The sequence below is a fragment of the Hyaena hyaena genome, unplaced genomic scaffold (assembly GCF_003009895.1).
Source record: "Hyaena hyaena isolate Hyena2069 unplaced genomic scaffold, ASM300989v1 scaffold_44, whole genome shotgun sequence".
Classification (NCBI taxonomy): domain Eukaryota; kingdom Metazoa; phylum Chordata; class Mammalia; order Carnivora; family Hyaenidae; genus Hyaena; species Hyaena hyaena.
This window is the reverse complement of record NW_024080676.1, coordinates 1,471,963-1,496,226: the sequence shown is the minus strand read 5'-3', so window position 1 is coordinate 1,496,226 and position 24,264 is coordinate 1,471,963. Positions and strand designations below refer to the sequence as shown.

At 37.1% G+C, this 24,264-nt stretch overlaps 1 protein-coding gene across 3 annotated transcripts in view; it reads right to left on the bottom strand.

Moving 5' to 3' along the window:
* Positions 1–24,264, bottom strand: part of EXOC6 (exocyst complex component 6) — a 222,641-nt gene that overhangs the window by 18,168 nt on the left and 180,209 nt on the right. For all 3 annotated transcript variants that reach the window (XM_039230230.1, XM_039230232.1, XM_039230231.1), the window contains exon 20: positions 20,333–20,406. In XM_039230230.1, coding sequence (XP_039086161.1) covers positions 20,333–20,406 — 74 coding nt within the window. The remainder of the gene's footprint in view (positions 1–20,332; positions 20,407–24,264) is intronic.

The following is a 24,264-nucleotide window of genomic DNA, read 5'->3' as shown; positions in this document are numbered from 1 at the left end:
ATTTATCTCTAGGAGAGAGAGAGAGAGACAGCGTGAGCAGGGGAGGGTCAGAGACAGAGGGAGTCACAGACCGAAACAGGCTCCAGGCTCCGAGCCGGCAGTCAGCACAGAGCCCGACGCGGGGCCCGAACCCACGAACCGCGAGATCACGACCCAAGCGAAAGTCGGACGCCTAACCGACTAAGCCACCCAGGCGCCCCAACTTTGGGAAACTTTTAAACAAGAAAGCTCACATGGCCAGACTCATCACTTAGATATGTAAATACAGCAGCTCTGTTGAAGAATGGATTTGAGGAGAAAAAACTAAAGACAGGAAAAATAATTACAAAACTGTTGTGATAACCTTGAAATACACTGGGATAAATAAGTAGGTAGCTGGGATAGAGAGAAGAGGATGGAAAGGTAATAGGGCAGGTAGTTAGGATAGAAAGAGGAGAATGGGTTTGAGAGGAAAAATCCCTAGGACATGGTGATTAAATGAGGGGCATGGCAGAGTGGTGCCGTCGACCAAAACAGATAACATGAAAAAAATCTGATTAGAGGATGAGGGAAAATGATGTGTTGACAGCTTTGGTCACATAGGATGTAGGACACACATCCCAGTGGAAATGTCTATCAATCAGCTGCATATATATCTAAGGGATACAACATTTGTGCCAGAGATATGATGCAGAGTGGATGAGTTCACCCAGGTAGGGAATATACAGAACAGAGTTCTAAGTGGACAGATACCTCAGGGACACCAACATTTAGGAGGCAGAGACATAAAAAGAACGTTAAGAGAGTACAGTCTTTGAAGAAGAGATAACTTTTTTTAAGTTTATTTATTTATTTTGAGAGAGAGAGAGAGAGAGTAGGAGGGGCAGAGAGAGAGAGAGAGAGAGAGAGAATCCCAAGTAGGTTCCGTGCTGCCAGTGCAGAGCCAGATACAGGGCTCCATCCCACAAACCATGAGATCATTGTTTGAGCCCAACACTTAATGGACTGAGCCATCCGGATGCCTGAATGAGAGAGAATTTTAAAGAGGAAATGATCAGCATTATCAGTGGTAGCAGAAGGAACCAATAAGGGCTGAAAAGGTCTACTGGCCTTCCCAGATGACCTAAGTGAATGCTGTTTCAACACTGTGGCAAAGCAGACAGTAGAGAGGACGAATGAATGAGATAGGAAATAAGGAAATAATCAATTACAAATAATTATTTTAAGGAAACAGAATACAAAGGAGAAAAAAAGAGATTAGAAATAGAATGAGACTGAGAAGATATCCCCCACCCACCCTCTCTCTCAGGTAGGAAAACTTTGAGCATGTTTTTAAGCCAAGGTAGTTAGGAAAAGGATAAAGCAGAGGAAAGCAGATTAATAATGAAACAAGTCCCATAGAAAGATGGGGTCAAGGGCATAGGAAGATGAGAGAATCCTGAATAAAATAGCTACCTATTATAGGAGTCTGAAGGGAGGAAAATGATGAATGTGAATATAGATAAACCGATTGCAAAAGCAACAGTGAGCGATTGATGGTGACAGAGATAAACGAAGGAAGCTCAAAGGCACTGGGACTTTTCACTCAAAAGTGGAAGAACAATGGTCTACAGGTGGAAATGGGGCTAAGAGAGCAGGCTCTCTCAATTCACACTGTGCAGCCTATAAAAGAGTGCTTAGCTACCACTAGAGAGGGCTTGGTTTAGAAGAGCCTCACAATTCTAAGACCGGAGGGGAAGAAAACATTCTGCTAAAGCATGGAAGCTGTAGGGCTGTTTCCGTTGGAATGTCTTCAGATGGCACGTCCTAAGAGGGCTAGAAGAAGTGAAAAGATACAGAGTTAAACCAGTGAGGGAAGGAGACAGGAAATAGGCAGAGGCCGGAAGGAGTGGAATAAGAAAGAGGAAAGACTAGGGAGAAAGTACTTAACTTCACTGCATAATCAACCATTTTAATCTTCTAAAATGAGGGATGCACGTTTGGAGAAGTGCCAGAAATGACAATGTCTGGCACCAGGTCTCAGGAAAAAGTGGTGAAGGCTCCCATAAGGTTTTTCGAAAGGGCAAAGAAGCCTCTATTTGAATGTAGCCTTTCTCAGGACATCAGGAACAGCAGCAAGGGCCCTGCACTGGTTAAGGGGAGAGCCTGTAGGAGGTTAGATTTTCTTACGTGCCTTCCAATTCTCAAACCTTAGGGTTTCATGACCATGAAAACCACTGAATCACAGACTGAAGGTAATTGACAGATGATCTGACATTTAAGAAAACATAAGAGTCAAAGAAAGAGAGAACTATAAATTGTAAAACACTCTAGGGACTAAACTGTCACTTGCTATTAAGTACTCAGTATTGTAATATACTCCTAAGAAGGAAGTTCAAGAAGAATACTTATAAAATATGAATTCTCAAATCAAATAATCCCTTCAGCAATTTCATCCTTTCGATATATATTTATAAAACTTTTCATCATGCTATATATCCACTTGGCTCTTAAGAGGTCACTATTGACCCCCCCCCGAAAAAAACCCACTAAATTTCTTTTAATATATGGTTTATGGGTATAGGAGGTGGAATGCACGCCTTTGGAGTGCTACCTGAATATCGGCAGTGTTGAGTTCTCTCAGCCATCTAAATAGGAGGATGGGTGGCTCTGTGGGCCCCTAAAATTTCACTCCTACAGCCCGGGTATGTACATATACCTAGTTTTCACTTTCCAATCAAGTTATGAGTTCTTCAAGGGCAAAGGTAATAGCTCTTCCTTCTCCCTAAGGGTACTCAATACAAGCTTGTGAACTGAACTAAATTATATTTCATAAACACTTTGAGAAGCAGAAGTTTAATGACTATGTCTTTTCTGAAACAAAAGGAAAAGCAGAGAGATCAATACACACAAAAAAAGCTTTAAATTTAAACTGCTGGAAAAGCTCTGTATAAGTAATGTTTGATAAAAAAAACTTTTATTAAAAATATTGTTTGATAGGGTGTCTGGGTGGCTCAGTCAGTTAGGTGTCTGACTCTTGATTTCAGCTCAGGTCATGATCTCTCGGTTTGTGAGACTGAGCCTCACACTGGGTTCTGTGCTGTCAACATGGAGCTTTGTTTGGGATCCTCTCTCTCCCTCACTCTCTGCCCCTCCCCCACTCACCCACACTCTCTCTGTCAAAATAAATAAACTTAAAAAAATATTGTTTGAGTCTGGGACTTTTTCACACACAGATTACCTACAACGGGGCCTGAGAGATGGACACAGTTTCTATACAAAGTTCAGTAATCACCTACTATTAATTTTTCTTTATCTCCATTTCAGACCATTAGTTGTATTTGTGTACAACTTTTTACTTGAACATCTCATTCCAGTGAAGTACAGGCTTTTCTATACTTTATAAAAGAGAAACTGAGCTTCAGAGAGATTAAGTGTCTTGTTCAAATTTATATGTAAAGCAGGATTAGGATCTAATTTCCTCAATTTATAAGTTAAGTGCTTAAAACAACCAGATTAGGATGGCTTAATTTATACAAGATTTTCTTTTATTTGTATGTATAACCAATCTGCTTTCAAAAAGAATGCATGGTAAAGTTTTTTAGAACACTGTTGTAAGATTCACACTGGATCTGCACATAGGAAAAGCCAGTCTAGAGAATTTTGTTTTACACAGCAGAAAGATCGAGAAAGTGAATATGGTAGTTCTGGTTTTAATACTCACTAGTATGTTAAACAGTGCATTACTGCTGGGGTTTTTTTTTTTGACAAAGCATTTAAATATTTAAACTTCTCATTAACTATTCTTCCAACTTGAAGAAATCTACAATAGAAAAAAATTTTTTCCATTCAATAAAATAAAATGATTAGGGAAAAATAAATTTCTTTTTAAAGTTTATTTGTTTTGAGAGAGAGAATGAGAAGGGGAGGGGCAGAGAGAGAATGAGAGGGAGGATCCCAAGCAAGCTCTGTGCTGCCAGCACTGAGCCTGATGACTTCTCAATCTCATAAACTCATGACCCGAGCTGAAATAAAAAGTCATACCCTTAACCGACTGAGCCACCTAGGCACTTGTAAGGAAAGATATTTCTCATAAATGAATAATATGGAGTTTGGCAAAAATGTGAATTAATGCTGAGAGAAGAAAAATGTTCCTTGTTGCATACTGCCAATACGGAGTTTATATCTAATAATTAGCTTAATAGATGCATAAGATTTATAACAGACCAGCTATCACTGTCCTTTACTGCTGAGAGACAATTCTAAAATTTTTAACCTATCCCTTTCAGTGAAAAAAATACCAAGAATATTGATGATTAAATTTGGGATCGCCTGTCTTTACATTATACACAAACTTCTAATTCCCCATCTATAGAGACAAAGATTTACTCCTTGTGTAACATACTGAAAATCTACCTCAAAATTAATCACAATATGTAATATTTATGTTATAAATAAGAAATATTCCATATTTTCCCAAATACTTATATGAATAATTTTTTCTTATAAATCTGATACTTTTCTTTATAATCATATTGCTAACTTAAGCACTTCTCGTAAAAATAATTCTGAATGGTAGGGCACCTGGGGGGCACAGTTGATTAAGTGTCTGACTCTTGATATTGGCTCAGGTCACGATCTCTCAGTTTGTGAGACTGAGCCCCGCATCGGGCTCTGCACTGCCAGCACAGACCGAGCCTGTTTGGGATTCTCGCTCTCTCTTTCTGCCCCTCCCCCACACACATGTGTATATGTGCTCACTCTCTCTCAGAATGAATAAATTTTAAAAAATGTCATCACCGGGGAAGCTGGGTAAGGTGTACATGAGACCTCATGGAACTATATTTGTAATTCTCTGTGAGAAAACTGGTGAGCACTGTATTATTTTTATAAATATTATAGTGTTCTTCTGCTTATTTGTTTTTCTGGTTTTCAAAAAATTATTTTAGAGGGTAATTTTCCAAACTACTAAACAGCTCCAACCTTTACTCTCAAAGTAACCACAACAATCTATCCGTTCAAAATTTATATCAATAACTGAAGTCATGAGCATAAATCACATGTGTAGTTAAGCAATAAACTGTTAACCTCCAGAATTATGACACTGGAACAAAAAGGGACAAAAAGGCAAAAGTCATTTAGGTTCAGACTAATCCTTCATAATCTTAGCTCTTGCAAAGGGCAGCATACTTTTCTAATATCTGGACCTTAAGGTAAATTTTGTGAGATGTCTGGTCTTGTTGTATTCAAGAGTAAACCCAAAGACATCTTCCTTTAATTCTTTGGCACTTCAAATGAATTTAGGATTGTCTAAGGAAAAAAGTGCTTGCTGGAGGAGCTGTGTGAACAGGCTTGTTGTCCTGCTACTTTATCTAGTCAAGCATTCGGATACTACAACTTTGGCAAATCCCATTAATACTTTAAGAAGTCAAAGACTTTAAAACTTCTGAAGAAAGTTCCTGTGAAGTAGTCACGGGGGCAAGTTTAAGCAAGCAGAGTGTGTATACAATATAGTAACAAATATAATGCAAACAAAAGAAGATTTGTTTAATTATAGTGGAAATAATTGTTATTTAAAAGTGCCTCCTTCCTCATCATAAAAGAACAAACTGGACTAGTGGCAAAAGAATTGTATGTTATGATGCCTTAAGATTAGAAACAGAAGACAGAAATTTCAAAGTAAAGTCTTGGCAGACGCCCAGTCTCCACAATAAGAATTATGGCCAAACAATTCTTTCATAACTTCCAAGTCTTGTTCGTGTCCCTTTAGGTAGACTCCAGAGTTGTTCATTTTAAATCAAACACAAGCATATATATTTATCAGGCTTTGTCTATCTTTCTTTGGTAAAGTATATCTGAACTTCTTTCCTAAACTTTATAACCATTTGGGGGTATGGCAGAGAGGGGTTATTAGACTGTATGTATAAAAGGGTGGAAGTAAGTAAGTGAGGGAATAATGAGAACAGGGAGGGGGGTGCCCAGGGTACTTCTCTATTAAACAATACTGTTACAAGGAACTACGTTTCTCATGGTTCACCATGACGCACATCTGGTACACCAGCCTCACCATCACCCTGATGTAAGTGTGGGAAGTACAGAGATGGTAACTGCCACCTCACTCAATTAATGACATCTGTGCAACACAAGCTTCACATAATTCACTAATTTTAGCCATGAAGATTAAGCATGCCATGAAAAACATCTCTCAGAAGTAAACTGTACAGTATTTTTCCCCACAGACTTCATTGAACCATTAAGATATACAGTTGAAACAGTCCAGGAAACAGTTTCCTAAGGTCATACGATAGTTATTAAGAGAAATAGGACTCCATCCTATTTCTTGATTTCCTACAAAAGAGTGTCCTCATCAACACACCATCTGTATACTTCAGCAGCTTTCTTTTTACACTCCTTGAATTCTATCCTTTAGCCAAGATACATTTCTGAACCTACTAGTCTTCAACTTTATCTTCATTGATACCAACTAACTCATCTCTCAAATTGTCTAGTCCTTATTTTACTATCTACTGTTCAATCCTGTTTCCTCAGAGGTTGGCTACAGGAGGCACTTAATAAACATGTGTTGAATAAATGAATGAGAAAATGAAAAAATAATGAAAATCCATATATATATAACACTTTTTAGAGCAAACAGTTTTAGCATTTCATTAACAAATGTTTAATTTATTTACATACTGTCTTCTTCCAAAGGGGCTTTAAGAGGCAACTTATAAAAATACTTGCAAGATAAACACATCTTCATAACTGAGAAAACTGGGGCACCAGGGTGGCTTAGTCGGTTAAGCATCTGACTTTGGCTCAGGTCATGATCTCATGGTCTGTGGGTTTGAGCCCCACATCGGGCTCTGTGCTGACAGCTCAGAGCCTGGAGCCTGCTTCAGATTCTGTGTCTCCCTCTCTCTCTGCCCTTCCCCAGCTCATGCTCTGTCTCTCTGTCTCAAAAATAAATAAATGTTAAAAAAATAATTGAGAAGGGGCGCCTGGGTGGCTTAGTTGGTTAAGCGTCAGACTTTCGCTTAGGTCATGATCTCGCGGTTCATGGGTTCGAGCCCTGCGTCGGGCTCTGTGCTGACTGCCTGCTTGGAGCCTGGAGCCTGTTTCAGTCTGTGACTCTCTCTCTCTCTCTGACCCTCCCCTGCTCACGCTGTCTCTCTCTCTCTCCTAAAAATAAATTAAAAAAACATTAAAAAAAATAATTGAGAAAACTCAGGGGCAAAAGAAAGTGAAGGCAGAATAGAAGGTGTTGGTACACAAAATGTATATGTGACACTATCTTATACAACTGAGTTTTCTAGCTATAAAGCAGTGAAGCTATTTCTAGTAATAAAGAAATTTTATTTATTTTAATGTTTATTTATTTTTGAGAAAGACAGAGCATGAGCACGGGAGGGGCAGAGAGAGGGAGACACAGATCCCGAAGCAGACTCCAGACTCTGAGCTGTCAGCACAGAGCCTGATGCAGGGCTCAAACCCATAAACCGTGAGATCATGACCTGAGCCAAAGTCAGACGTTCAATCGACTGAGCCACCCAGGTGCCCCAAGAAAATATATTTAGGTAACTCACAGTATTTAGTTTACTAGAATACTAATTACTCAGGATAAATTCAACTATTTCCAATAATTAAGACAGCAACTTCTGAGTCCACACGAAGAGGTGCTGTGAAATATAGTGAACCACATCATCAGTAATTAACAGTAATCTATTATCTGTACCCTAGACTACCAAAATTATCATCTGTTCTTCTTGATTCTCATGTTGTCTATTTTCAATCTATTCTCCTCAGAGCAGCCAGAATAATCTTTTAAAAATGTAAATGAGAGTATGATACTAATCTGCTTAAAATCCTTGAATGGTTTCCCATCATACTTAACATCCCAAACCTAACAAGGCTCTCAAGGCCCTATATGACCTGGCTCTGATAATCTGCCCAACTGCATATGCACTTCTTCTCCATTCTACTTTTTAGCCATATTATTATCCTTTCTCTCTCTAGACAGCACTTTAGGACTTGGCATTTGCTCTTTCTTCCTTCTGCAAGGAAAGCTATTTCCTCCTACCTCTCAACTGCTTTTCTCACAGGATCTGAATCTATTTAAAATTCTATCAGAAACTATTTAAAAATCATCATTGTTTGTTGTGGGTCTTCCTCCAACAAAATGAGATTGTGAGAGTCCGGATCTTGCCTATCTTGTTCACCCTTGTATCCCCAGCATTTACAGTGCCCAGAGCAGACGCTCAAATACTTGTTCAGTGAATGAAGAAATATCTGAAAATAGAACAGCTCTTGGTGTTTTCGGCTTCCCTAGAGCAGTGGTGGCTGAAAAACTGTTAAGTTTTATATAATGCTTTCGACAATGGGCTGAAAACACTGGACCCTCTTCCCAGAAAAATGCACATACAAACTTTTGCATGAACCTCCTAAAATCAATCCATGGTCCCCCCACGTTAGAATCCCCAATCCACAGGTATGTAAGGGCCTTTATGCAATGCAATCTACATTTCCCCAATTCCTGTCAATGAAGTTGAAGGCTGAGGGTAAAGAAAATCAATACAAAGCTGCAAATCACTCCTAAAAGATTTCTCTACAAAGTGGTAGAACATAAGAGAAGTCAAATGAAGAACAGCCATGGCTAATGGCTGCTTAGGCTCCTCAGGCAGTGTACTGTATTCAGAAGCCCATCTCTGCAATTCATCAGGAAAGAAAATGGCATATGTGTTGATGACATGTACAGTAAGAAAACAGATTTGTAAAGGGAGAAGTTTACAATTGCCTCTTTAAAAAGCAGCAGAGACTACACTGTTGTTCCAACTAAATGAGATCATACTGGATCAGGATATGAACAGAAAAAGTCAAGTTCCAGGAACTAATAAAGTAAAAAAAAAAAAAAACACCTAAATTGGGGCACCTGGTTGGCTCAGTTGGTAGAGCATGCAACTCCTGATCTTGGGGTGGTGAGTTTAAGCCCCACAATGGGTGTGGGGCCTACCTAAAAAAAGAAAACTCAATGAAAAAGAATTAATATTCAGAATGGTCCACAAACTCTTCTGAAGGAAGAGAAACTTCTGTGGGTACCTTTAATAAAAAGATGCATGTTAGGGTCACAGAATGACTTTTGAAAAATGTATTCTTTAAATTACGTCAAATCAAAGAAGCAACAGAGTTAAGTATATTTAGGAGCAAAACTCCTTTGCCTGCGAGGGAGGACTTGGTATCACGTAAAAAAGGTTGGCTGAACAAAGTTGCTTTTGTCCCCGACCCCTTCTCTCTTTGTAGCTGCGGGTGCTTACAGCTAAGTTAATGTGTAAAGTAAACCATCTGTGCAAAAAATTTCTATAAGTTCTAAAGGACTTAGGACTTTGTTCATTATATTTTTAGTACCACTAAATAGTAATACGTGTGTGTGTGTGTGTGTGTGTGTGTGGCAGTTTTGGTTTTAAGGTTCTTATTTTGGAAAGTATTAGATTTTCTGTCTTAAGGAAAGGTGCAATTAACCTGAAAAGTCACTTCAATTATATTTCCTTTTCAATACTAAGGGACGGACGCTCTTTACAGCAAACAGAAAATATAGAACTTACCTTGATCATTTTATCAAATAATCTCTCCTTCAAAATGTTCCCATCTCACATACAGTGTATTGAAGGAAAAAAAGTAGCAAAAATATCCTTTATTTTCTTGCAAGAATGCATACTGTGGCTGAGTAACAATAGCCTTGGTGATTCACTAAGGAATCTGACAACTGCTAGGATTTGAACTCCACATGAGCTGGTATTTTAATTTCCCACTTAAATCTTTTCATTCTTCACAAGCAATCTTGTGTTACTGTTTCATGCTTCTTAAAAACAAGTTATTCTGTATGACTGACTGACTGGTTTACTGCAGCTAAGCAGCGTTAATCCTCTGGTAATTATCACCCTTCATAAAATCCTCCAAATGTTTTTTTTTTAAAAAGGGAAGTACAGCGCATTATTCTTGAAAACGTATTTCTCATCATTTTTGTATTATTTGCATTTTAATATTTAAATTTCATCTATCTGCTGAAAGACTTATTTATTTGCTATCACAACTCTCTTAACGAAATAGTTCTAGGCATCTGTAAAGGAATGCAATGGTGGTCCACACAACTCAGTGTTAAACTGTGTGCTATACAACACTGCTTTGCAAGACAGTAAGAGATTTTCATTTGTGAAAAGTATTAGGTACTCAAACAAGTTTGGAGGCAAAAGGAGATACACTTTTACTCTAAGACTTCTCAAAGCCTTTAATGTGCTAATGAAATCGTGAATTCACAAGAAAGGGACAAAATATGTAGGATTTCCTAAATTTATTTGACCATTCATCTACTTTCTTCTTGACTCACTGTTCCAAAAAAAGTTTAATAAGTGCTTCTTTAATTCTGCTTTATATTCAGTCATTGTTGATCACTTAATTAAGGTATATATTACCTTTGTCTAAATTTCTATAACTCTCCTGTCCAAAGTATTTCTTTGTCCATAAAAGAATAAGCAATTGGTTTCAGAGAGATGACAACATTTCTTAGAAATAACCTATATTACTATTTGAGTATCCCTAATGATGACTGAGAAATCAAGAAATGTTTGTTATACTTTTATTTGACAAAGCACAGAAATGTGTCATGTATTTTTAGAAATATTCTCATCAAAAAACAATTGAAATAGAAAAATAAAATTTACTGCTTTTCAAGTATGTTTGTTTACATAGAATATTAATTTACATAGAATATCTCAATTCCAAAGAAAGGTGTTTCTGCACCCCCCCCCCGCCAATGCTTTTGAGTATGGCTAAAAAAATTTGCATTCACTTATTCCACATGTATTCATTGTTCATTATGTGCCAAGAATAGTGTTTAGGAAATGGATGTACAAAAGTGAAAGAAAAAGGCATGATTCTTGTCCTCGTGGACTTATAATTCAGTTTTTTCTTTTACATTGCTTGCATTGTTATGAAGACTTACTCTAGAATTGTTTTGTTTTAAAAAATACCTCTGATGTGGTAAGACTATAGTTAGGCTGGTATTAAAAAACCTCAAACCTACAACTAATTTGCTCATGAGGAATGGCATGAACCATGAAATATAAACATATAGTTAACTGGAAGGCAACAGAAACCATTTTACTTGTACATTGGAAGCACATATCATTTATATCTCACAGTCCTGTGTTTTACAATTACTTTACATTAAAATGCTAGGAGATCCAGTTCTTTTCAAAAATTGGTGCTGGGTCAATTGGATAGCCATATGGAACAAAATGAGTCTTGAGCCTCCACTCCATACCATGCTCAAAAATCAATTCCAGATGGACTATAAACCTAAATGTGAATGGTAAAACAATAAAACTTTTGGAAGAAAACACAGAAAAATACCTTTATAATTTCAAGGACAGGCAAGACTTCCTAAATGGAACATTAGTAAGAACTAGCCATAAAGGGGAAAATGGACTTCATTATAAGTATGAACTTCTTTTCATCAAAAGGCACCACTAAGAGTATACAGACAAGTCACAGGGCAGGAGAAGACATTTGCAATATATTTGACAGAGGACTCATATTCAGAATACACAAAGAACTTCTACAAATCAGTAAGAAGTAGACAATCCAAAAGAAAAAAAAAAAATCCCTGCACAGGTTATTTACCAAAGGGGATATTCAAATGAACAGTGATAGGGGCGCCTAGGTGACTCTTGATTTCTGCGTAGGTCATGATCTCATGGTTTGTGATTTCAAGCCCTGCATGGAGCTCTCCACTGATGGCATGGAGCCTGCTTGTAAATCTGTCTCCCTCTCACTCTGTCCCTCCCCTACCTGCTCTCTCAAAATAAATAAAAATAAACTTTAAAAACCTAAATGAACAATAATATATGAAAAGGGATTCGATTTTATGAGTCAAATTAAAATAATGCAGATTAAAACTACAATGTGAAACTACTATATACCCACTGCAATAGCTATAAAGGAAGAGGCAGATAATAGCAAACGATGACAAGGCTGTAGAGCAGTAAGAACTTTCCACTGCTAGCTGAAGTATAAACTAGTCCTCTTGTTTAGGAAAACTGCTTCACAGTATCTATTATAACTGATCATATGCATATCCCCTGACATAGCAATTCCACTCCCAGGTAAACACTTAACAGAAATGTGTGCATATGTTTACCCAAAAACATGCAAACAAATGTTCATGTTAGCACAGTTTGTAATAGAAAAACTGGAATCAACTCCTATGTCTTATCAATAGTAGACAGTATAAATTATGGCATATTTTGTATAATAACAGACTACATGGCAAAGGGAATGAAGGAACCACAACTGCCATGTAACAACACGGATACATTTCACAAACATATTGAGCAAAAGGCGGCAGAACCTTCTAAAAAATTAATACTACATGATTTCATGTATACAAAGTTTAAAATCAGGTTGAATTTATCTGTGGTGTTAGAGGTCATGACAGGGGTTATCTTCGAGAGGGAGGAGGGTACTGGCTGAAAGAACAGTACAGGGTAGGGTCTCTTGAGTTCTTACTGCTCCAGTTTTCTTTCTTGAGCTGGGTGTTACTGAGATGATTCCGATTTGTGAAAATCAGCAACAGTATACTTACAAATTGCCTGAATGTATGTTATACTTCAGTAAAGCATCTATTTGAAAAATGTTATGAGATGCAAATATATTTTATGCAATTCAGATTCTTCAGAGGAGTGATTACTCCTTTCCCCCCTAGTTTGCCCAAAATCAAATACCTGAAAACCAGATATAATCCTAGATGGGGAAAGGAATATTAAAAGGTCATTTTTATGGCACAGAATTGAAACAGGAAGAAAACAATGGTAATTCCTGACCCATATCTAGGCTAACAGGAAATACATATTTGATTTTCCCCTAATGCTTTAGACTACATATTCCCAGATTTTTAAAAGGCTCTTCCTATGACAAGGTATCCAGTCCCTCACTAGAGCTGGAATTTTCTTTATCTCTCCAACTTGTATCTAAATCACCATGCAAAACTTGAGGCACAGTCTTAACAGCCCCAAAGCATGGTGGTCTAACCCAAATATCAACACTTAACTAATTCAGTCTAAGAATTCCCGGCACACCGTTTGTTCATTTGGAGGTTAACTAAAACTACCAGATCTTTTTCATATTATGAGTCAGATTTCCTATACCTTGTATTTTTAAAATTTAATTTAAAAATATTAAATACAGGGGGGCCCTGGTTGGTTCAGTCAATAGAGTATGCAACTGTTTTTTAATATTTTTTTTTTTTGAGAGGGAGAAAGAGAGTGTGAGCATGAGTGGGGGAGGGGCAGAGAGAAAGGAAGAGAGAGAATCCCAAGCAGGTTCCATGCTGTCAGTGTAGAGCCCTACATAGGGCTTGAACTCACGAGCCATGAGATCATGACCTGAGTGAAAATCAAGAGTCAGACACTTAACCGATTAAGCAACCCGGGTGCCCCAGAAGAGCAAGTAACTCTTGATCCCTGGGTCATGAATTTGAGCCCCACCTTGGGTGTAGAGATCACTCTAAAAAGAAAAAAAAAAAGGAAAAAACAATATTCAATATTTTCCTTGCTAAATTTAACTTTGTTGGCTTTCAATTTAAAAAAACATTTTTTTAATGTTTATTTATTTTTGAGAGAGAGAGAGACAGACAGAGTATGAGCCAGGGAAGGACAGGAAGAATAGAAGACACAGATCCGAAGAAGGCTCCAGGCTCTGAGCTGTAGCACAGAGCCCGATGTGAGGCTTGAACTCACAGATCATGAGATCATGACCTGAGCCAGAGTTGGTAGTTCAACCAACTGAGCCACCCAAGCGTCCCAGGCCTTCACTTTTCACTCAGACCTACTAAGACACTTTGATTCGGTCTTCTATATCTTAGGTAACTCCTAGCTTTGTGTCATCTCTACATATAATTCATATTTCTTCTGTGTATTTATTACCAAGTAATTATTTAAAAAATATATTGACTCCAAACCGTCAAAGACAGACATCTAGAGGGTGCTTAAAGAAGCATTCCCAAAGTATGTTTCATGTATTACAACCGAAACTGAGTATGGGAGACATTCTGTGAGGAGTCTGGGAAATGCCGGGGTACCACAGAATTTCTCAGTCCTTATAATTCTAATGCATATGGTAAGTCTCTAAGAGGGAATTAGAGTATCAAGTGTTTCCAAAACTTAGCTGACTTAGAAATTCCTTGGGGGCGCCTGGGTGGTTCAGTTGGTTAAGCATACGACTCCGGCTCAGGTCATGATCTCACGGTTCGTGGGTTTGAGCCCTGCATCGGGCTCTGTGTTGACAGCTAGCTCAGATCCTGGACCCTGTTTCAGATTTTGTGTCTCCTTCTCTCTGACCTTCCCCTGCTCATGCTGTGTCTCTCTCAGAAATAAATAAAACATTAAAAAATTTAAAAAAAAAAAACAACAAATTCCTTTAAAGAAATTTTTTCTCATCTTGAGAAATCAGTGTTCCCTGGAAAGACACTTTGAGAAATACTGCTCAAGGGTAATAATGATCCAAAGTCAATTTCTTTAGGCAAAAGATTGTTTTATTTTTATTTATTATTAGTTTTTTAAGTAGGCCCTATCCCCAATGCGGGGCTTGAAATTGTAACTCTGAGATCCTCAGTCACATCGTCTACTCACTGGGCCAGCTAGGTGCCCCAAGAGAGTGATTTATTAGCCTCAAATCCACCTAACTGCATTATCATCCAACCTACCTAAACTTCTTCATACTGTCTAAAATATTATCAAGATATTGTTGAATGCAGCAATGATATCTTATAGTTTAACTTATCACAAAGTGAAATAGGATCAGGTAAAGAGGCTTTAGTATTAGGATTAGTAAGCCATGGATGCTCGGTCTACTGTGAAAATTATGTTCAGTAAGAAGCTATAAAGATGAGATATAGATTCTGAAGTTTCCCACAAAACTGGCTACTTCTAAAAGTTTTGGTGATTAAAAACTAATCTTTAGTTACCTGAAGAATTCAGTTATATGGGACATCTCCTTTTCTAGTGATATTTAGTGAAATATTTCTGTGTATTAAGAATGAATTATAGAGGCACCTGGCTGGCTCTGCTGGAGGAATACACAACTCTTGATTTCGGGGTTGTGAGTTCAAGCCACCTGTTGGATGCAGAGTTTCCTTAAAAAAAATTAGTTATAAAAAATTATCACTAAATTCTGTATACTATATAGAGAATATTATAATAAAAACAGTTTGAAATTTTTAAGGTTTTCATATATTGTCAAAAAAAATTTTAGAATTCATCGGAAATCCATTTGAAAGATTATATTTAACAAAATAGATGGTCTTTATAGAAAACAGACGTGTGTAAGTATACCAAAGTTCTTCGTTCAGTGAATTAATTTCAGAACTGGAGGCAGAAGGACAACAGGGTTTACTTTTTAAAAAAGTTTACACATACATCTTAAAACAGCACATCTAAAACTGACTGAGACAGTACTTCATATAACGCAGTCCCAGTACCACTATCCCTTTGCATCGCTTAAGCAGACCTTAAGATATTGTTGAGATAACTGGCTTCCATTAGCAAACATGTGATTGGCAGGATGATAAAGTCTTTTCACTCACAGGTCAGCTATTTCCTTTTCTTTAAAAGAGGGCAATTCTGATGATCCATCTTTTAGCTACAGTCTCTCATTGAGTCCCAATTCTCTTGCCTTCAGCTTTGATATGGTTCTAACTTTCCTCTTGTATCGGCTCATACTTGTCATCAGCTCTTCTGTTCAGAACAGCAAATATAAGGAGTTTGACCTCAGGGCAAAGTCCGGGTGGGCAGGTAAAATCTGACCACTGGACCTACTTCCTAATCTTTCATACCCAGCAATTCATGAAGCAGTATCAAATTCAAACTAAAAAACAGAAGCATGACCCCTTATAAGTACTATGAAAAGGGCTCTTTTGCCTTTCTAAGTATACTTGAAAAGAACTGTCAGCCACCCTATTAAGACAGAAATGGATCACAGACTAGAAAAAAAGAAGGAAAAGTGCAGAAACCCAACTGAAATGTAAATAAAAGTGTTAGCACCCTCTTTATGTTTGGTAATATAGTACTTCATATAAAAGGCATTAAAATAATATTCTATGAAATGTCTTTATGAAGTCAGGAACATTAAAACATTATTGAAACTTTAAGACATCTTTATTTAAATAACACTGACATCTGATACAAAAACTTCTATCACCTCATATGAAACTTCAAAGACTAATTTTATTTTCAGTCAATTCAGTCAAAACTTGGCATTTTACCACTTAACTGTTTATAAATTAATGTGAAAAACAAATGCATGTGAAAAATAATTATCTTTGTCAAGTTATTAAATCCAAGCTTCTAACATCATAAAATTCAAGTTATGTCTCAGTGGTCCAGCAGCTAAAGAAAAAAACTATACAGCATCTTCTTGTTTCAGAATACAAAATTACAAAAATAAAGTATGATTAATTTTTAACATAAATAACCTGTAAAAACTATTTTAACCTCCTTTTTAAAACTAGAAGCTCATTAAAATTTATCCACTAGTAACTTCCACTGCATACTAAATACCATACTTTTTAAAAGTTTATTTATTTATTGGGGTGGTGAAAGGGGCAGGAAGGGAGAGAATCCCAAGCAGGCTCTGTGCTGCCAGCGAAGAGCCAGAAGCAAGGCTCCATCCAACAAGCCAGGGGATCATGACCTGAGCTGAAATTAAGAGTCGGACACTTAACTGACTAAGCCACCCAGGTGCCTCTAAATATCATACTTTAAAACTGTGGTTTTTTAGTTGTTTTTTTAAAAATATTTATTTATTTTGAGAGAGAGAGAGAGACAGAAAGACAGAGAGAGGAGGGGCAGAGAGAAGGGGGTGAGAGAGGATCCCAAACAGGTTTCGCACGGTCAGCACAGAGCACAGATCTCAGATCTCATATCTCATGAATTGTGAGATCATGACCTGAGCAGAAATCAAGAGTCGGACACTTAACTGACTAAGCCATCTAGGCACCCCAAAACCATGTTTTATATTAGTTATTTCTATATAAATCTTTAACAGCTTTACATGTGTCATAATAGATTTCAGAATTCTAAATGTTTCTGACAGTTTTTTTTTTTTATTCACTTAAAAGTTTCTTAAAAAATTACACTGGTGGGGGCGCCTGGGTGGTTTAGTCGGTTAAGCATCCGACTTTCGCTTAGGTCATGATCTCGCAGTTCATGGGTTTGAGCCCCGCGTCGGGCTCTGTGCTGACGGCCAGCTCAGAGCATGGAGCCTGTTTCAGTCTGTGACTCCCTCTCTCTCTGACCCTCCCCTGCTCACGCTGTCTCTCTCTCTCTCCTAGAAATAAATAAAAACATTAAAAAAAAAATTACACTGGTGAGGAAGAGTCAACCAGGACTTAATGCCTGTAAGTACTACATGAAAAGTAATTCAACCAAAAAGACTTGAGATGTTTATTAATATTATTAGTATGCCCTACTAACAATTCCCTAGTGAGGAAATGCTTTACATATGGTTGTAAACAGGCCTTTTTGGTGTCAAATGATGGCTGTTTTTAATCTTCATTGAGCCAACCACCTATTTGAACAAATCAAAGAACAGAATTTTTACCCACAATTTCAAAAATTATGTGGTCCTATTCACAACTCTACAATGAGATTACCAACTTACTAACACCATACAAATTCATACAAAACTGAGAAAATATCACATAATAAATTTCAAAATTTCTGAGAATGGATTATTTGTATATAATGGGAGATATCCTCAAATTACCTACTCGTTAGCTTGGAGAACATATTCATGTCCTTGTAACAGGGAAACTTACCCCAGTATATGGCTGTAACCTAAGTGAGAAATGAACGTACAGCCAAGCCTATTTCCAGCTTGCTAAAGGACTCTTTTTTTTGTATTAGATCATCTCATTCAGGGCAGTAAGATTGCAACAGAGAGAAATCCTAAAGGAAATAGATCTACCTTCAACAGAAAGAATACTTTCTTAGTAAACTAGAATAAAAGTTCAGAGTCCACCTTCTTCATTTTCTACTATCTTCTACAACTTAGTAAGACTAATCATTTACAGATCTATACAGATCCATAACATTGTTCCTGGTTTGGCATAATACATGAGCATTGACTGCAGACAAATAAATATTAACATATATGTTCAGTGCTTTACAGATAAAATTGGGAAACGGAATAATTTTTCAGTTTCCTTCAAAACCTAACTTGAAGATATACCATTTATATCCACACGACTCACTGTCCTGTAAGTATTCCTTACAGGAATGTGGGTGCTTTATTTCTCTAAAAGAGTTTTAAGCTCCACAAGAACGAAACTCTCTATTACTTCTGTGTCTATTTCAACCATATCACCCCTCTCCAAATAATCAGTACGTAGTAAAATACATGTTTATAGAACACTGGTTTGGAATTAAAGCAAACACATCTCTATTCTTAAACATTTACTAAAATCACAATTCCTTTTTTTAAAAAAAATTTTTAATGTTTTATTTATTTCTGAGAGAGAGAAACAGCATAAGCAGGGGAAGATCAGAAAGGGAGATACACAATCTGAAGCAGGCTCCAGGCTCTGAGCTAGCTGTCAGCACAGAGACTGATGCGGGGCTCAAACCCATGAACTGTGAGATCACAACCTGAGCCGAAGTTGGATGCTTAACCAACTGAGCCACCCAGGCGCCCTGTGAAATCACAATTCCTTAATTGCTCAAATTGGTCCTTCTCCAAACATCACTATTAGTAGAGTTTATTTTATATCAGCAATGGGTCCCCATCTTCAGTCATCTCTATCCCCAAAGGGGCTAGGACCATTAGTAAACTAATAATTACAGTGTCTTTCTTTTTAAGGTTTTATTTTTAAGTAATCTCTATGCCCAGTGTGAAGCTCGAACTCACAACCCCATGATCAAGAATCACATGCTCTACCAACTAAGCCAGAAAGACACCCCCACAGTGGCTTTAATTCCATCTCCATTTGGTTCTTCTTGTCAAGGGTAGCAGTCACTCCTGTTGTCATTTTTGCATTCCTGAACCCTCTACCTTGGATCCACCTCTCCTCCATACTCCTGTGCCTCTCAGCTCTATTAAACTCCTTAAGCCTAGGATTAAGAAAGAAAAAGGAGGAAAGGGGAGAGAGAAAGAAAGAAATAATAAGAAAAAATATGGTAGAGGTGGAAAAAGGGTAATAGGAACTAAATAAAATGACAAGAGTAGAAATGCAAAGAGTAGTAAAATGATTAGAAGAGATTAAAAAATTATTATATTGGGGCACCTGAGTGGCTCGGTGTTTAAGTATTTGACTCTTGATTTCGACTCAGGTCACGATCTCAGTTTGGGAGTTTGAGCCCACACTAGGCTCCGTGTTGATGGTGCAAGAGCCTGCTTGGGATTCTCTCTCTGCCTCTCTCTCTGCTTGTGCATGCATGCGTGCTCTCTCTCTCTCTCTCTCTCAAAATAAACATTTAAAAAAAAGCAATCTTTATCACTGGCAAAATCTTAAGCAAGGGGCTCCTTTCTATGTTGTAGTAATTTATATTTGACTTGGGCCCTGACACTAATTATATCACCAATTTTCATACAGAACCATGAAATCATTAAGAAATAACCCAAACCTGGGGCGCCTGGGTGGCTTAGTCGGTTAAGCGTCCGACTTTCGCTTAGGTCGTGATCTCGCGGTTTGTGGGTTCGAGCCCCGCGTCAGGCTCTGTGCTGACTGCCAGCTCAGAGCCTGGAGCCTGTTTCAGTCTGTGACTCCCTCTCTCTCTGACCCTCCCCTGCTCACGCTGTCTCTCCCTCTCCTAGAAATAAATANAAAAAAAAAAAAAAAAAAAAGAAATAACCCAAACTTGAGGGGCGCCTGGGTGGCTCAGTCAGTTGAGCATCCGACTCTTGACAGTAGCTCAGGTTGTGATCTCAAGATCATGCTGAGTGTGGAACCTGCTTGGGATTCTCTTTCTCCCCTTCCCTCTAGACCTCCCGTGCTCACACACACGAACTTTCTCTCTCTCAAAATAAACATTAAAAAAAAAAGAAAGAACTCAAATTTCAAGTGTCATTACACCAAAGTATAACGTTACTTAGTCGTACTTAGAAGGTAATGACTAAGTTAGATATTCACCAATGAGAATACTCCATGAGGCTAAGATACCAAATAGAGATACAAGTTCAGAGAGAAGGGCCAAACACATAGTTATCAAAGAAGAATTTTTCAAAGAAAGGTTGTTTCAATGCAAAAGAGCAAGCATTCCTGTAGCATTAGGGAAAAAAAAGGCAACAGTTGATGGCAATAAATGAGAACTACATTATTACATCTTACTTGTCTGAGGTCAATGAATGCTAGCTGCAGGGTATCCCCCTGGAATCCTGGCACAGGCTCAGAGCTGGCAAACACTATTAAAAAAAATAAAAATAAAAACAAGATTGTGAAATATATAAGGATTTAAACACTAAATTAATTTCTACTCATTACAAATATATTATAATATTTATACATAACCATTTCAAATGAAGACTACTTATGGCCTTCAATTTCCACTACTAAGAATGCTCTCCACACCCATTACCACAAGTATTTTAATAATTCTAAACTTCTAATCTACCATTTAATCACTGTAATCCTTAATTACAATAAATTTAGAATGGTTATCCCACGAAAAGTTCAAGAGTAGTAATATACTTCAATCAAGAAAAGTTTTCTGACTCTATTTAGCCTTAGGTGAATGATTACAGAAGCATTTTGAAACTATACCAATTCCATGGCTGTCAACATATTTCAAAAATTCTCCTTTGTTGCAGAACATGCTTATAAAATTCCTACCTCTAGCTAAAAGCAATAATGGGCAAATACAAAAAAAGTCAGCTTTAGGTGTAGACAACAGGTAAAGTGTTCTAAGTAGCAAAATGACAATGATGCAGGAATGTCTGTTCGTGTCTAATATTTTTTTTCATAAAAGGCATTTCATCTCTTTAAAAACTAAAAAATACTCTTAAGACAAAACTGAAAATAATTAAAAAAATTTTTTTCAACAATTTTTTGTACTTGAAAAATTTTAATACTAGTAACATAGCTTGTTTAGTTAAGTTGAAGACAATTCCAATGCTAGTTATTTTGAAGACAAAAGACTTTTAACTCACAAAAAGACCTTATCATTTTACATGAAATCTTCTCTGATAAAAGAATGCCAGCAAGCATTCTCTTTCCTCATTAATATCCGAGTTTTCCTAGAAAACATTACAGATTTTCCATTTATGAATTTATCTAAGCCTTAGAAGCCATTTAAATTTTCAGCCTATATATATAGTTCTTGGAAAAACAAAAATAATTCTTAAGCTCAGTGCGTTATATGTGAAATATAATTTAGAAAGGCTCAGAATCATGTATTTGAATTCAGATACATGAAAGCTTAGCATAGCTTAATTTATCTGGCACTTTTAGCGAATGAAAATGTTAAAATAAACTTTTGTTGTTGCTCTTATTTTAAGATAATGTTAATTTTGCTTTAAGCATCAAAACTTTTTAATCTTAAGCATTTTTTGATGGAATTTTAAACTGTAACATAATACTTCGTTTTTAAACTTTTTTTTTTAGCATCCTAAATATTATTCAAACGTTTCTTAATTCCCTGGATTACTGTTAAGAACATTTTTTATTCTATACAATACAATAAATTCCCAGGGCTACCGCAGTATTACGGTCCTTATTTAGTTAGTTAAATAGCTCAGAATGCTGTGCTGTTTAAGTTCTTGTATCTAGTGTTTATAATTTTTCTGCCTTCCCTCTTGCAGTTTTAACATCAATTCTTACTCCCTGCTCTCTCATCCATCTTATTAATATGCTACCCTTAATACTCTTAAACTGGCCGGTCAGCTAATCCACTACTAGAATTGGCCGGTCAGCTAATCCACTACTAGAATTGTGTCTAAGGTAAGAGCAAATACAGCCTGAGCAAGGGCCTCTCCCACACGTAAGGTGAATGGGTTTTATATATGCCTTTGAGTATATGTACTTTTCTAGTAGGAGTAACCTTTTTGTTACTCAGAGGTGTGTCATTTTGTCCCTTTAGATCTTGGTTTTCTGCTATGTACTTACTACATATGTAGTTAGTTATGGCCAGTAGATAGGTGACTATACTCACTTTTCTCAGGCCCCCTTTTCCAGAAAACTAAGATTTATTGAGCCAATCCAGCCAGAGTTTTCAATATTTAGTGTAATTCATTCACATCATTGCCTTTTCATACAGTGAAGAGTAGCCTTCTTTCATACTGTGGCAACCCCATCACCCACAACCATGTCCCAAATTGAACTGTCTTTCTCTAGTACCATCAGGTCTTAATTGAGAAATAATAAGCAAAATTATAACAACCTACTAAAAGTATAAGTATTTTTAAATGTTTACTTATTTTGAGAGAGAGTGTGTGTGTGTGAGAGTCAGGGGAGAGGCACAGAGGGAGACAATTCTAAGCAGGCTCTGCGCAGACAATGCAGGGCTTGATCTCACAAACTGAGAGGTCATCACCTGAGCCAAAATCAAGGGTCAGACACTTAACTGAGGGAGCCACCCATGCGCTCCAAAAGTATCTTTTAATTTAAAAGGTAAAAAGTAGTTTTCTTAAGACCACCCAGCACATTGTTGGCTTTTTTGGCCACAATCTCAGGCTACTGTTTCCAAGTACCAGTTTACTATGAATCCCTAGTGCTTTCCCACCAAGGCTGTAAATGTTAGCTTAGCTTCTACCATCTCCACGTATACATACCCATACACAGAAAACAAATACTTCCTCTAACACAAGAAGACTTACTTTATATACCAGGCATAAAAATAAGCTCAATTTCAATTATTATCTAATTCTCTCAGATTTATCTCCCAGATATCTTAATCTCCCAGAATTTTTCTGCACTGGAAATAATCTGTCATTTTCTTCTCCTTCAGTTCCTATTTAAGGTACTATAGTTTAAGCTCCATTGCTTGGCATCAAACCAAAGAGCTTAGTGTCAAAATTATAATAGTACCATACATTTATGTAGCACTTCACAGTTTACAAAGCACTTTCTCACACAACACCTACACTGATCATCACAATAACTTATTTTAGTAAATAGGACAGGCAGATGATGGATCATAAAATCTTGCTGCTAGAGGAGAACTCCCTTTGAAATACCTTCACTGTCTCCTGAAGGCTTTTTAAAGCCACTTGGTCTTTCATTTTATAGATTAGAAATATTAAAAATGTCATGACTTGCCCAGAATCTCCTAGCATTCAATCCACTGATCCAGAATCTGACTAAGTATTCAGCCTATCTTTTATCCAATCCTGTCCTCTCTCTCCTATTGGTTAGAACCCAACCAATATGTAAGTGCTTCTTCTCAAATGTTTTCTAGGGAGAGAAGATAATTTAGCAACCTGATAATCATCTGGTACAGAGGACATTTGTAATTATATGCTATTCAATTTGTTCAATGGCTTCATATTTTTTTCTTCTTTAAAATGAAAATTCACTCAGTCCTGTTGTTTCTATCTTGTGAAACATTTTGAGTCTGAATCTGTCTCTACCTTAGTTCAAGCTAACATTTCTTGCTTGGATGTTAACACATACTCCATTCTGATCTCTCTGCTTCTTCTGTGCCACCCCTCCATCCACTACTCCCTGTGTGATTTATGTAAGATATAAATGTGACTGGCCACTTCATAGTTTAGCATTTTTCACTGGTTCCCCATCACCTTCACAATAAAGCAAGACAGATAAGGTCCTTTATAATCTGGCCTTTGCCTATCTCTTTAGTCTCATCTCTTACTACTTCCCTAGGAGTACCTTAAGTTCTTTCCATACCAAACTACCTGCATTTTCTTGCATATGCCACAGTCCCTTCCCATAGTTTCTGTAATCCTTCTGCCTGGAACAGCCTTTCTCCCCTTCTTTTCCATCAGATAACTCTTACTTATTCTTCCATTCAATCACCACCTTCACTGAAAAACTTCCATCATCCTAACAGGCTGGGTTAGTCTCTCTAACTACACCACCCATTTTGCTATCTTATAATTGTTTATCTGTCTGGGTCTTCCCACATGTCCACGAACTCCCTAGGGTTGAGAATATACTTCCATTTCTACATCCCTGTCACCTAGCACAATGTCTGACATGTAATGAGTAGTCAATAAAAGTTTCTTAAATGAATGAAGGAAAATTGAACATAGGAACAAATAAATTCTTTTTTTTTTTTTAAATGTTTTATTTATTTCTAGGAGAGA